Genomic DNA, 14,474 nt, shown 5'->3' on the forward strand with positions numbered 1-14,474 from the left:
AAAACAGGAAATTACAGGTTTTAGGTTTTCGGATTGAATTTTTGTTTCATTTTCCTGTAAAATCCGCATACTTACAAGCAGGAGTGGAAAGAGACATAAATAAGTCAATAATTATGTGTAAAACACATCAATACGACGAGCTAAAACTGCTTGCCAAGTATCCTCACAGCAGCAAAATAATTGCTCCTTATCAGACTATAGCCAGAAAATATGTTAATATATATTCCACTGAGGAATTGCAAAACATGCAACTACGCAGAAAATCAAAACAAACAAATAATAAACTCAGGTTGGCTGACTCAAACTGAAGTCAGTCCCTGTGTTATTTTAGTCTGCAGTTGATTTGCTGGTTCCAGACTTAACGTGAGGATAAATGATCTTTGTCTATGTTTATCTTCTGCCGAATCTATCATCCTCTCTCCTCAAAGAAGCAGCTGGTAGAAGTGTTTATTTAATCAGCCCAGGGTGGGCAGTGTGCCTATCCCCCTCCTTCCCAAACATCTCTAACCCCCCCCCCCTCCCCACACCTCTACATATTATACAGGTTCTCCATATAGTCTAATTTTTCTACCTGTGAATCACACTCCTTACACTGCATACCATGCTCTATAATGTTTGTTTTACATCACTGCCACCACTAGCAAGTATTGAACACAAATACTGGAATATGCCAAGGTCACTGGAGTCACAGTGATGAGGCAGGAAGTAATGTGAGAGAAAAATAAATTCTCTTGCCCTAACCTTAAGTTGTATCAATAGTGTACACATGTACACATGCATTCTCTTTGTGTTAAGCATCCACGATTCTAACCAACACATGTAACAACTCCATTAAAAAATGCTCATTACATAGTTCTGGGCTAGGACCCCCCTCAGGGCCATATCTGCAACAAGACTGAAGGTTCTGACCCCAAACTTTACAGGTGACACTGTCACCCTACATACACACATTTTATGAACTGTAACTCAAAATGATGGTTTCTTAGAGCTTCAAAGTCTGGGAATGTAGGAAAGAATGACATTTTTGTTCAATTTACAAATGTAAATGTACATGTGTACTTGTTAGATTCAATACAGGTTGACTAGATTGGTGGCCCAGGAGTTTGGGAGCCCAAACATTTTCCACAACTGAAATGGCTCATGATATGGCCTTGCCAGTGGTGAGGCTAAAGCCTACATGTACATGTATGTAAGTTTGTCCCACAGACTCCAATGGTCATGCTTGTCTAGTCATGGCAATGAAGTACCCTGAGCGTACAGAGTGGACACGCACGGTGAAGACTGTGAATCAATCCACAGCTATCCTTAATACATCCTACCTATTATTAACTTTGATTTATTAAAATGACTGGAGCTTTACACCAAACTCAAGAATATTTCACTTTAATATACGACAACAGCCAGCATAGGTTTGACACAGCGACCGCATTTGGGGAATGACTTTTTCCTGGGTCTTTATTCTGCAGTAGCACACTAATCACTAGGCCACAGAATGACCTCCTCCTGAGTCATTATTCTGCGGTAGCATGCTAAGCACTAGGCCACGGCGGCACCTTATCCTTTATCAAAAGCTCACAGCTGATTCTTTGGTTACTGTACACGTATGCTCATGTATACACAGGCAAGGGGAAAATTTGTTTGTATCAGTTTTTACTTTGTTTTAAAATGTACGCTGAAAAGGGTGTGGCCAGAAGGATCGCATGTCTAAAGGGAGGAATCTGGAGCATGGGGCTGTATCACATTTATCTGGTCACATCATGCCTGTGGCAACCATGTGGATTCTGACAGCCCACTGGGTTAAGCATACTGGAATGTTGGGGACCCGCCCTGTTGATGACATAACTATACTCCCATCAGCCTACATCTCTGCATGTGTGTACAGACGTGTGTACAGACGTGTGTGATGTACAGTAAATGACCTAAGAGTTCAACCATGATTAATTTGCACACTGTGCCGAATTTTAAGAATTCCATTGAATTTTGAACAGTGCTTTGAGGTTTGTTCGGAAGAAAGGGTGATATCCCCTTGGTAAAATGTAAAATTCACCACCACAAGCAGTATTTTATGACATTTGTTTGCCTATAAAATGCACTTTTTAGGCACAATTTGACTGTAGGCAGTATTTCAGGACCTTTGCCTGTTTTGCTGATAACAAGCACTCATTATTCTCTGTGGAGAGGCATTTCATGATTAAAACTAGTGTTAACATCAGAAGTGTAATTTTTTGGTATTTATGCAGGGTTTTCATTTAGAATTAGAGGAGGAGGTCAGAGTTCAAAGGTGAATTGAAAGTAAATACGCCACAATTACTATTGGTTTAAATAGTAAGAATACTCAAAGTAGGCGGCTTTGACACCCTGTTGAAGTGGATTTTTACCACAAATCTTTGGACCCAAATCTCTAGATGAAATACAGTAAATGGGTTTTTTCTTCACATGAAATAATCAAGTCTGAATGTAGATGATTGTTTAGGTGTACCTTATTTCCTGGTTGTCGCTATTTAAGGAAACATCACCTATACAGTGTGCATCAGAGCACATGTACAACCATCTATATACGGAACAGGCCCTCGTGTCTACATAGGTTAACATCAACCACAAGATTCTCGTGGTTGACGGTCACATGTACTCAGCGCCCAGTGTCAATGTTGGGCTCTCAGCCTGTGTACATGCACACCAACCTCCTACACCTCATGATGCACTTCTTTATACCACAGCAGCCTACGCATCTCGCAGGTATGTCGGTACATAAATACCAGGGTGCACAGCCACTATAAATAGTCCATGTTTAATTTAAAATGATACATGTTAACATGGTTGCGTTCTGAAGATACCTTGTACATTCACTACGGCAGCACACACAGCTGTGCTTGGGATTTGAATACTCCCGTATGGGTTCTTGGGTGCTTATCAGCGTTACATTTGTATATACACAATCACTTAATTTGTCTCACAAGTACAAGTAAATGAATAAATGTTTCTGGGCTGGATGTACTTAAGGGTATTTCACATACATGTAAATAAAGGACTCTTGTCTGGACATGGCCAAACGTAAATGATGAATTCCACTGTGAGATCTAACGTCAATGGTTTGTAGAAAAAAATACCAGATTTTTGGACCCTAGTCTAGATGAGTTTACTGATGATCAGGCTAGAATGTCTCCAGTGTACATATACATAGATCTTCATGTACAGCCTACTCATGTACATGCCTGTTATCAGTACAGTGTAATACACTTTGTGATCATCATACTTCTGAGATCATCAGATAAATAAAGACAATGGATCATGTACAATGACGACTATCCCCGCCACCTGTGCACAAATCCTGTCAACTGGTGAACTATCAAGGCTGAAAAGTAGGGTTTACGTGAACAGGTACATGTACATGTAAATGAGCAGGTGTGCTGCATGTAAGTGGCTAGCTCACCTGTGAAAGGCTCAATTAGCCAAACACATTGATAGATCACTCTGAAAGCATGTGTACTTCGTCACAGAGATACATGTACAGGTATATATAAAGGTATGACCTTTTCACATGGGCATTTCTATACAAAGCAAAAACTGAAATGTACATGTATCCAGATGTATCATATCAAGAAATAAAACACTCTAAGGTACAATTTGGATGTTCTCTCTGATACCTTGATTTCTGTGTAACATTTAAATGAATTTGAGAACGTCACTGGAGTTACATGTACACATAGATGTGAAGGTAAGGTCTCACCTGTGAGTGATAAACTGGCACATTTTAATTCCACAAATTCTACACATAAATGACCACTTTATATCACAAAGATCCTACAAGCAGTCAGAGCACGGGAATATACAAACTGCTCATTCAGTGCTGGATTTGAACCCTCACCTCATGTGTCCTAGGAATTGTAAGGCGAGCCCCTCTAACCACTACACAATGGTCCACTCCTTGTTCCCTTATATGGGTGCAATTTGTTATTATGCAAATGAAATAATACGTACATGTATGAATGTATAATGACCTCATACATATTCATGGCTTGATGTCTAATTGCCACGGCTATTTACAGAGCTCTATAGTGCCTGTGTGTTTACTGTGCATGTACACATATGTGTAGTAATATATACATCTGTGAATTTGTGCAAAGTTAGGATTGGCTCCGTGGATATTTGTGAATTAGAGCGATAAAGTCTGTGACTACTGGGTAATGGCACGTCACTTACACTCAGTCAAAGTGCTCAGATCCAACAGGTAAGTCCACACTGCCACAACACTGTCACTGGTGCTAGCTGATCTCTGCACCTTTACGCCATTAATGAAGAATACCAGCACAGAGCCTACACACATCAGCAGCCCCGTGGATAAAGAGCCCTCAAATCCATGCATTCACTGAACTCACATTACCATACATCTTTATTAAAGACAATCGACCCATTTTTAAGTTTGGAATTCCCTTTTTTTTTTATTTTGGCTAATGAAAAATATAGGGATTTAAAGAAATTAAAGTAAAAGAAAGGTAAAATATGAAGTAAGGTTCATCATACAGACAACAGAAGAATGTTGAAAGGCATTCAAATATTTGAATTCTATGGTGGGATTTATGAGCAATAATGACAGTATCTAGGAACTCTGACAACACATCACCTTTTTCTCCTGATGTTGACCAGAAGGAAAGAACTTCTCCGAACATTATTTCAGTAATCTTTTTTTCATGGGTAAGATGACTTATTCCAACATTCAGTGCCGTGATTAGAGTTGGAAAACTTTCCTGTGACGTCAGAGTTCCTAAACTCCGCCAGTATGGTTCATAAAGCCCATCTTAAAATTCAAACAGTTGAATGTTTTTAACTCACTTCAAAAATATTGAAAAAATAAATGAAAGTATATTTCTGCAAAATTTTAAGTGGTCTATCAAGTAATGTCTACTTCAATTTTAGAGGTCATTTCCTTTAAACAAAGCACTTTTATGAATATCCCAATAAAAACTTTTAGACATGGGGCCTTTTATATTGGTCTACATATATTTTGGTAGCTTACATGTACCTGTATATATCGATCTGCATGAACGATATGATATGTGACATTAAGAAATTAAGAAGTTTGAACTGGAATTACCAAAAGAAACTCTTTCAAAGAATTTCAAGGCCTCGAAAACCTTTGAACAAAAATTTCTTCATGTAATTTTCAAGGACAGGCGAGAACCTTAAATTTTGTAAAACCTCAGCCACAGTTGTTACCGTGCTTTTACTTAAGAGACAAAATTGGCAGTTGCTGTATTTGATCTCACACCCACTGGGCCTACCTTGTAATGAGTCTCTCCGTAAATCGCCACTGTTTGACACCAACAGGTAAGCGTTCAACTCTTGTAATTCACGCTGCAATTCCTGCAACTTATTGTTCGCTTTTTTCACAATACTGCTCACATTCGACAAGCTTTTCTTGTCTGTTGACACTTCACGTAACTTTTCTGCACCCTCCTTAATTTTCATTTCCTTTCGAATTTCCTTTTTGAGGTTTTCCCGCATTTCCTCAAGGCGTTGCTGAAGCCCCGCCTCCGAGAGGTTGGGCTCGAAGCCGTACCGCTGGCCCAGTTCATGATACCAGTCCTTCGAGGCACCTCCCTGAAAACACACAAAACATAACCACCGTCATCTACAGTTTTACTTCTACACTTCATATCTTAGATTTGTTCTTTCACACAAAATCAAAACAAGATATTTTCTAGATGCTGATTAACTAATTTCTAGACCAACAATATACTTCCACACATACTGGATAGTCCAGAGCTGCTGGCACTGTAGCACTCAAACCAAAAGAAAATTGTCCACATCTAAGACGCTACTGTTCTTGATGACCTCATTTCATACCAAAAAGTTTGAAGTGAAGTTATTACAACCTAGAGAGATAAAATCACATCGCAAGGTGAAGCGTATAGCCCACAAGACAGTTTGAAAATTTGGCTTTAATCATGATAATCCTTGTTCAAAGGTGAGACTCACACCAAAATATATTTTATATAAGTTTTTGTAAACTTACTATTATGTGTTTACCAGACCCAAATACATGTACCTGTAGTCTCAATGTCAATGGAATTTACTGATGCCGCTGCAATGATTAATCTACCTGGCATTCAGTTGTGGTAAACTACCTGTACATCACTCGCATTATAAGCTCTGTGTCAAAGCCTTGTTGTCACTGGCAAAGCAACATGCCAAACTAAATACTTACCTGGCATTCAGGTGTGGTAAACTACCTGTACATCACTCGCATTATAAGCTCTGTGTCAAAGCCTTGTTGTCACTGGCAAAGCAACATGCCAAACTAAATACTTACCTGGCATTCAGGTGTGGTAAACTACCTGTAGATCACTCGCATTATAAGCCCTGAGTCAAAGCCTTGTTGTCAATGGCAAAGCAACATGCCAAACTAAATATTTACCTGGCATTCAGGTGTGGTAAACTACATGTAGATCACTCGCATTATAAGCCCTGAGTCAAAGCCTTGTTGTCAATGGCAAAGCAACATGCCAAACTAAATATTTACCTGGCATTCAGGTGTGGTAAACTACATGTACCTGTAGATCACTCGCATTATAAGCTCTGTGTCAAAGCCTTGTTGTCAATGGCAAAGCAACATGCCAAACTAAATATGAAAGGGGAGTGAATTGTCACAAAATGTCAGATTTAACTTTATAGTTACGAAAAGCTGAGAAGTTCTTGTGAGACAGAATGTGGACTTGGGTGACTGTGTGTACTCTACATACACGCATAATCTGAACACCACAGTGTCTCCTACATTCCACAATGCAGCACACGTGCATCTTCCCTACAATGTGGCTTTCACAATTAATGATAAGATCATGAGCACAAAGTACCCAGTCAGTCATATATAATGGATAAATCAATTCTACCATGCCCAATACAACCTTTCCTTTGCAATGCTTTTATTCAGCATTTGAATTGATCAATAAATGAACAAGTTGATAAATAATAAATTTATGTTCACGGTTTGATGTTTTATTTCCCTTGACTGTTGGCAACAGGGACGCTATTGGGCAATACGGTGAACACTAAATTTCAATCAAACGTTACTTACATGTAGTACATCAAGAAGTACTAAACTAGCCTGTGATCAATTCTACTCCACTTTCTATCAGCATGAAAGTGGGTCTCCGCATACAATGTACATGTCCCATGGTATCAGAACGCTCTCACCATCCATTACTTCTGTTAAATCTATACACTTCTGTTAAATCACCCAACACTGCACCTACGGCTATAGCGTGGACCATTTTGCCTGATTCTGACAGTTCCATTGATCTTCACAGGCAGGTGCTTGAGAGTCAGGACACTTCAGAGTTAGGATGAAATAGGCAATCTAAAGCATGGTACACTTTTGAGCATAAACCTTTCACTAGTGCCGTGGACACATAAAATGCACATAAATGTTGAACATGTCTGACAGTTTCTGTGCTATTTCAAAGTATTATCTGGACCATTCAACTCTGGTCACATAAAAAAATGTACATGTACAGGCACAATGTCAAATTTACAGGGAAGACAAAAGTGAACCACTTAGGAGAAACTTGCCCTGGAAGACTATTCTATTACTGATGTGACAGAAGTGAAATGCAGTTTTAGGAATTCCAGTAAAACTTATAAAATATATTGTTCAAATCATCTTTTTCCCCAGTGGGATTTCTTTTTACCTTTCAAAAATACCTCAAGATGAAAACACCTTTCTCAGATCAATACAACATGCCTAACTCATAAAAAATCAGGAATTTTCTGAACACGGATGACATTTTAGGTCTACATATGTACATATATGTAGACTAATAATCTAAAGACCCAGACAGACATGTTTCCACTCACAAATCTGGCTGCAAAGCCTGAGGGTACTTCACGATGTAACAACACACGTTTACATACATACTAATGAATGCTTTGATATGTAGAAAGACTGTTTTTGCTTTAAGCCATACAGGGAGCCATGTGCAAAAGTCTCCCCTTATAGGAGTTCCAGCTAAATGTACATGACGATGGGCAGGTACATCAAGCCAGGGAATACATGTACATGTACGTCTCAGGGACCGTACAATGCCAACAACAACCAACAGCATCTTGACAGGAGCCCAACGATGGATGCAGGACAAAACCTTCCATTTAAAATACATGTAACACTGTGAGAAACATTGTAAATGTCATATAGGTAGCTGGAAGATTTCCCAATCATCATGTCATGAAGAGAGTTGAACAATATTTGTAGGCTTGGTGCTTGTAGCTGCCCTGATATATATGTCCTGACTCTTATTTATTTATTTGTTGTGCGCCGTACTTAAGAATATTTCACTTGTACAACGGCAGCCAGCATTATAGTGGCTGGATACCGGGCAGAGAGGGGGGTGGGGGGGGGTGGGGGGGGAGGGAAGGAAACCCACGACAATCCGCAGGTTGCTGGCAGACCTTCCCACGTACAACTGGAGAGGAAGCCAGCATGAACTAGACTTAAACTCACAGCAACCGCATTGGTGAGAGACTCCTGGGTCATTACGCTGCGCTAGCACGCTAACCAACTGAGCCAAAGAGGCCCCACCTAACTCTATTAAAATTACATGTACACTTTTACATGGAAATACATATCTATGAATTCAGTGAATGCCTGGCACATGTGCGTGTATCTGTCAAGCAAATACCCTGATAATATATTTCTTTACTTGATAGGAGCTTGACTATTTGACAGATTAATCATCAAATAGGCAGATTTGAACAGCGGCCTTTCCAAACAGACTTACATGTATATACGTCTCTAGCCAGGCCCTGGAGTGTTTGACCGTTTCCGTGGTCTGCACAAAGCAGCGTGTGGCTTGGATGACATTCCTGGTGAAAACATTCATCCGGGACTAAACCTAATGTGTGGATGAACGGCAAGACACTTGAAGTGTTAATACTCCCACAACAACAACACTTGCACAAGAGCTGTAAGAGATGACCCGTGCATACATCTTTCCATTTTTAGCTTTAGCTACAAATATTGCAGTAAAATCCAAGCTGCACTGTGAGAGTAAGATGGTTTTCAACATACAAATTCTGGGTTTAATTTCGACTGTAACACAGACATTCTGTCATGCCAAACAGTTCCAACAGAACTACATGTACATGCATCAAGCATTCATATGGTGCACACATGTGAATCCAGGTATGACTGTTTTCATCAGAGGAACACTCTATGAGGCATATCCACACATAAGCGTCTGTGCATCTATAATATGTCTACACATCACCTCTCCGATGCAAGATTACAACATTATGTCCAGACCATCAAGAGAAATCACGGAAAACGCTCTGAGTCAAGTTACATGTAGGCAAGGCATCAAACTCATGTGTGCAGTAAGTTATCCACATGTAACAACTCAATACCATGGTATTCCTCACCCAGTCCAGTGCAAGAAGTCACAAGAAATCACCTACAGTGTAGATCACACCTGTTTCTAATTAGCAAATCTTAACGGGAGTGTTGGCTTAGAGCCTACAGGAGCATTATTAGGTAAGTAATGTATCTACAGGATGGTTTACATGTAGATGTATGTGTTACCTCACCTGGCCGGACATGGTTATATGTAATTGATCATGGGTAATTAGTAGTGATGATATGACGTTCACTTGATTATTTGCAGATTACTGCCTTATTGCTGGTATGACTGCACTTATAGCTATAACCCTGAAGCTGCTTACTTTATTACAGGCGTCAGGTCAATCCTCATGCCATTACACTCAATACAAGTATTATTACGCCCAAATGTACAGGCTGTGGTCATTATTTGAAGCACAAATGTAGAACCAATAATAAAGATGTCTACACATACATGTACACGTGTTTGTCATAAGCTCTTGTCCATGACACAGTTGCTTATGTTACCAAATTGTCACAGTTCTACTTACCTTACAAAAGTGCTATGTCATTCTGTATCGAATGTATGTACATGTAAGTGTACAGTAGGTTTCAGCACCAAATGAAATATTTAGTTACATGAACCTTTACTGGCTCCTAAAATGGACTAGATGGATGGAAATTTTACATGGCTCCACACTAGCAACGATGAGAAGAAGAAATCATAATATATGGCTTACGGGTATTCCCTCAGCCAGAGAGTAAAAAAGACTGCCTACTTTTATTAGTCTACATTGTAAGTCATGCCTGGAGTCAGACTTGAACTCCTGCTAAGTGGGGTCTAACACTCCAATTATCCCGCCATTAAAGTGCTGGCTAGAGCTAATTCCTGGGCAAAACAAACATGTATACTTGTGCATAAACATGCCTGTCTATCCAGTTTGGAAATATTAGAAACTTCATTTTATTTTTTATTTTTACATCCTATATATTCAGACTTTGATCCATTTACTGCCAGAGTGTTAAATTTAAAGGAAAAATAAAGAACAATTTCAATTTCTGTCAGAATTATTCCGTAATGTTCACATGTACATGGCCCCTGTACTAACTGGCCCCTGTACTGACTGGACCCTGTATGATCAAAGAACTGGCCTCTGAATTAACTAGCCCCCATACTAACTGGGATATGTATGATGAATGAACTGGCTGCTGTATGATCAACAAACTGGCCCCAGTATGATCAACAAGCTGGCCCCTGTATGATCAACAAACTGGCCCCTGTATGATCAACAAACTGGCCCCTGTATGATCAACAAGCTGGCCCCTGTATGATCAACAAACTGGCCCCTGTATGATCAACAAACTGGCCCCTGTATGATCAACAAACTGGCCCCAGTACGAATATGACTAACATCCTGCTCTTTACAAAAGTCACACATGGCTTGCTTGAACATACATTTTCTGTATGACGATAAGCACTCAGCGTTAATTGATCACACAACTCATTAACAGGTGTCATTTAGGTTTGTTATGTCCATGAACACGCATCAGGCAAGCCACGAATCAAAAATCTGTTTGCTGAGGCAATCCTATCCATCCTGTAAAACCATGTTAACAGAAAATATTGTTTTATTTAAATCAGCATTTCAAATATTTGATTCTTTCCTTTTTTTTTTAGGCATGCTGTAGTTAGGCTACTATTACAAAAATGAGAAAGGTAACCTGTCTTGATTAAATTAGCCACTTACAGGTACAGGTACATGTAATCTTGTCATTAAACAGGAATTCTTTAATACCTGTTAAAAATCTCTACAATAACTTTCAAATGGAATAGCTATTATCCATTAAATCCATTCTTCAGGAAAGAGTGGAGAAAACAAACAAACAAAAAAAAACCCCAACCCAAACAAACAATTGTGTGTACCTGTGTTTCTTCTACCTTAATTGTTAATGGGCACACCTAGAGCTATCATTATCCTGTATACTCATGTTCTCAGAAGCCATCTTTGTTGTACTATGATAATCACAAATCAATCTTGAGAACATGTACATGAATAAAACCAATTTGCTGGGTTTAATTTCCTTGAAGATTAGGTGGGTTTTTTGTAGCTAGTGAACCGTATCAGCCAATTTATCTGACACATACATGAATGATTGTCTATTTAAGGTTGGCATCCATATCTTGTCATTTCTAAATTCACAGTCATACATGTATTTGGATTCAAAGTGTGTGCAGTTATGAGTGCTATCAAATTATTAAAATGACAACATGTTTTAAAAAGATACTCAATACATGTAGTTTTATTATCCAGAGAGTTTTCAGTATTTATCCAGAATTTCGGAATTATTTGTACACGTATGTAAGTCGTACATCAAAGACTTTTGTAAAAGTTTACCAAACAAGGTAGTGCCAAGGTTACCAAGGTTACTGTATTGACTCGAGTCAGAATTGAACCACAGATGTACCATTTACATGGCAGACACTTTATCCAGAACATGCACATGTAGCTGTATTATTGATACTGGCATCCAACAGGAAAAAACAGAACATTCCACTACAAGGGAAATCATCTAAAATAGCTGGGTGTAGGTGTACACCATCCGTCATGAAATCAAACTTTTCAAACTTTCTGTCTTTCGTTATTTGTTTGGTGTCATAATATTTTGCCCATGACAATAGATGGAGATTCTACCATGTGCTGAGAGTTCTACTGGTATTTGCTGGTTTGTTTGCAAAGTTAAGGTGATGTTAACAGACAAAATCTAGAAGTTTCAGCATCAAATCAACATTTTATGCATTGTATGACATTTATCTGCCCTTAAAAATTCAATTTTTGTGTGCAAACTTTAGGTCATTTAGTGTGCACATGTACAATGACAGGAGAGGCAACTTCTGACAGCTGCTGCAGGGGACAAGTTTTCCAAAGTTTTGTGGGTGCACAGATTTACAAAATGGCTGCACACACAAACTTTTTTGGGGGTGCACTGGATGAAAGCTGGGTGTGTGTACCTGTACCAAACCACCCATTAATGTCAAACCCTGAGAGCTACACCCCCGCTTTATTATACTACATCCCCATGATTATCCAGTACATTATGGCCATGTATAATCGACGCTTCATTCATAATACACAGGATGCATAATGATCCCCCCTATTGTTGTTCAACATACCCCAAGCTCACACCCCCTGCATCAATTTACTTTTAATTCCAGTGTCACCTATAGTGCTATTGAGTTCCCAACGGATATGCCTGTAAGGGACAACAATTTACGGACCAGCATTTCTCAGATAAACACAGATTGACCAGGACTATGGTCAGAGGATTTCCTGGTGTTAAGTTACATTTATAATGATGTGGTCAGTTGAGTCATACAGCCAGGCCACGCTGGTCACTCAGCCATGACAGCAGGCCTATGAAATTCTGGCTTACATGTACCTCAAAGGTGTAGTCCTGCTATAGAGACCGTCAAGGAATTCATCTAAGCCAAATTTTACTTTGATTAATTTTATGTTGAGAATGTGTGATTTAATATTCCTCCTTAATACTCAATATAAATGATTAAAACACACATAAATAAACAGTAAAACCAGAGCTCCTGAGGTGACAGAGTTGCCAAATAGTTGGATTACGTTAGATATTTATTCTGATTGTTCATGTAAACGCATAAACAGTAACAATTTAAATTCCCCAAGTAACAGTTGGCACAAGCACAATTAAATAAAAGAAACTATAGTGCAGTGATGTTAATAACAATACATTAGATGTCAAGGTTCTGGAATTACTCAAGAAATTTTGTTGTCATCACATTTTGTTCATGCATGAAAACAATCCAAAGGGGCATTACCTCGGGGATACTTAGTTCACTGGCAGGGACCATGCCTAGGGGATACTTAGTCAGCAGGATGAGTCAGGCCTCAGGGATACTTAGTCCACTAGCAGGGACCAGGCCTCGGGGAAACTTAAGTCCACTAGCAGGGACCAGGCCTTGCGGATTCTCAAGTCCACTAGCAGGGACCAGGCCTCGCGGATACTTGGTCCACCAGCAGGGACCAGGCCTCAGGGATACTTAGTCCACCAGTAGGGATCAGGCCTCGGGGATACTTAGTCAATCAGCAGGGACCAGGCCTCGGGATACTTAGTCCACTAGCAGAGACCAGGCCTCGGGGATACTTGGTCCACTAGCAGGGACCAGGCCTCAGGGATACTTAGTCCACCAGCAGGGATCAGGCCTCGAGGATACTTAGTCAATCAGCAGGGACCAGGCCTCAGGGATACTTAGTCCACTAGCAGGGACCAGGCCTCAGGGATACTTAGTCCACTAGCAGAGACCAGGCCTCGGGGATACTTAGTCAATCAGCAGGGACAAGGCCTCGGGGATGCTTAGTCCACCGCCAGGAACAAGGCCTCGGGGATACTTAGTCCACTAGTAGAGACCAGGCCTCGGGGATACTTAGTCAATCAGCAGGGACCAAGCCTCGGGATACTTAGTCCACTAGCAGGGACCAGGCCTCAGGGATACTTAGTCCACTAGCAGAGACCAGGCCTCGGGGATACTTAGTCAATCAGCAGGGACCAGGCCTCAGGGATACTTAGTCCACTAGCAGGGACCAGGCCTCAGGGATACTTAGTCCACTAGAAGGGACCAGGTCTCGGGGATACTTAGTCAATTAGCAGGGACCAGGCCTCGGGGATACTTAGTCCACTAGCAGAGACCAGGCCTCAGGGATACTTAGTCAATCAGCAGGGACCAGGCCTCAGGGATACTTAGTCCACTAGCAGAGACCAGGCCTCGGGGATACTTAGTCAATCAGCAAGGATCAGGCCTCGGGATACTTAGTCAATCAGCAGGGACCAGGCCTCAGGGATACTTAGTCAATCAGCAGGGACCAGGCCTCAGGGATACTTAGTCAATCAGCAGGGACCAGGCCTCAGGGATACTTAGTCAATCAGCAGGGACCAGGCCTCAGGGATACTTAGTCAATCAGCAGGGATCAGGCCTCGGGATACTTAGTCAATCAGCAGGGACCAGGCCTCAGGGATACTTAGTCAATCAGCAGGGATCAGGCCTCGGGATACTTAGTCAATCGGAAGGGACCAGGCCTCA

The 14,474-nt window shown here is 40.5% G+C and overlaps 1 protein-coding gene across 3 annotated transcripts in view; it reads right to left on the reverse strand.

Moving 5' to 3' along the window:
• Positions 1–14,474, reverse strand: part of LOC135480104 (serine/threonine-protein kinase N2-like) — a 69,548-nt gene that overhangs the window by 31,152 nt on the left and 23,922 nt on the right. For all 3 annotated transcript variants that reach the window (XM_064759861.1, XM_064759859.1, XM_064759860.1), the window contains exon 2: positions 5,280–5,598. In XM_064759861.1, coding sequence (XP_064615931.1) covers positions 5,280–5,598 — 319 coding nt within the window. The remainder of the gene's footprint in view (positions 1–5,279; positions 5,599–14,474) is intronic.

This window comes from Liolophura sinensis, chromosome 13 (assembly GCF_032854445.1).
Source record: "Liolophura sinensis isolate JHLJ2023 chromosome 13, CUHK_Ljap_v2, whole genome shotgun sequence".
Classification (NCBI taxonomy): Eukaryota; Metazoa; Mollusca; class Polyplacophora; order Chitonida; family Chitonidae; genus Liolophura; species Liolophura sinensis.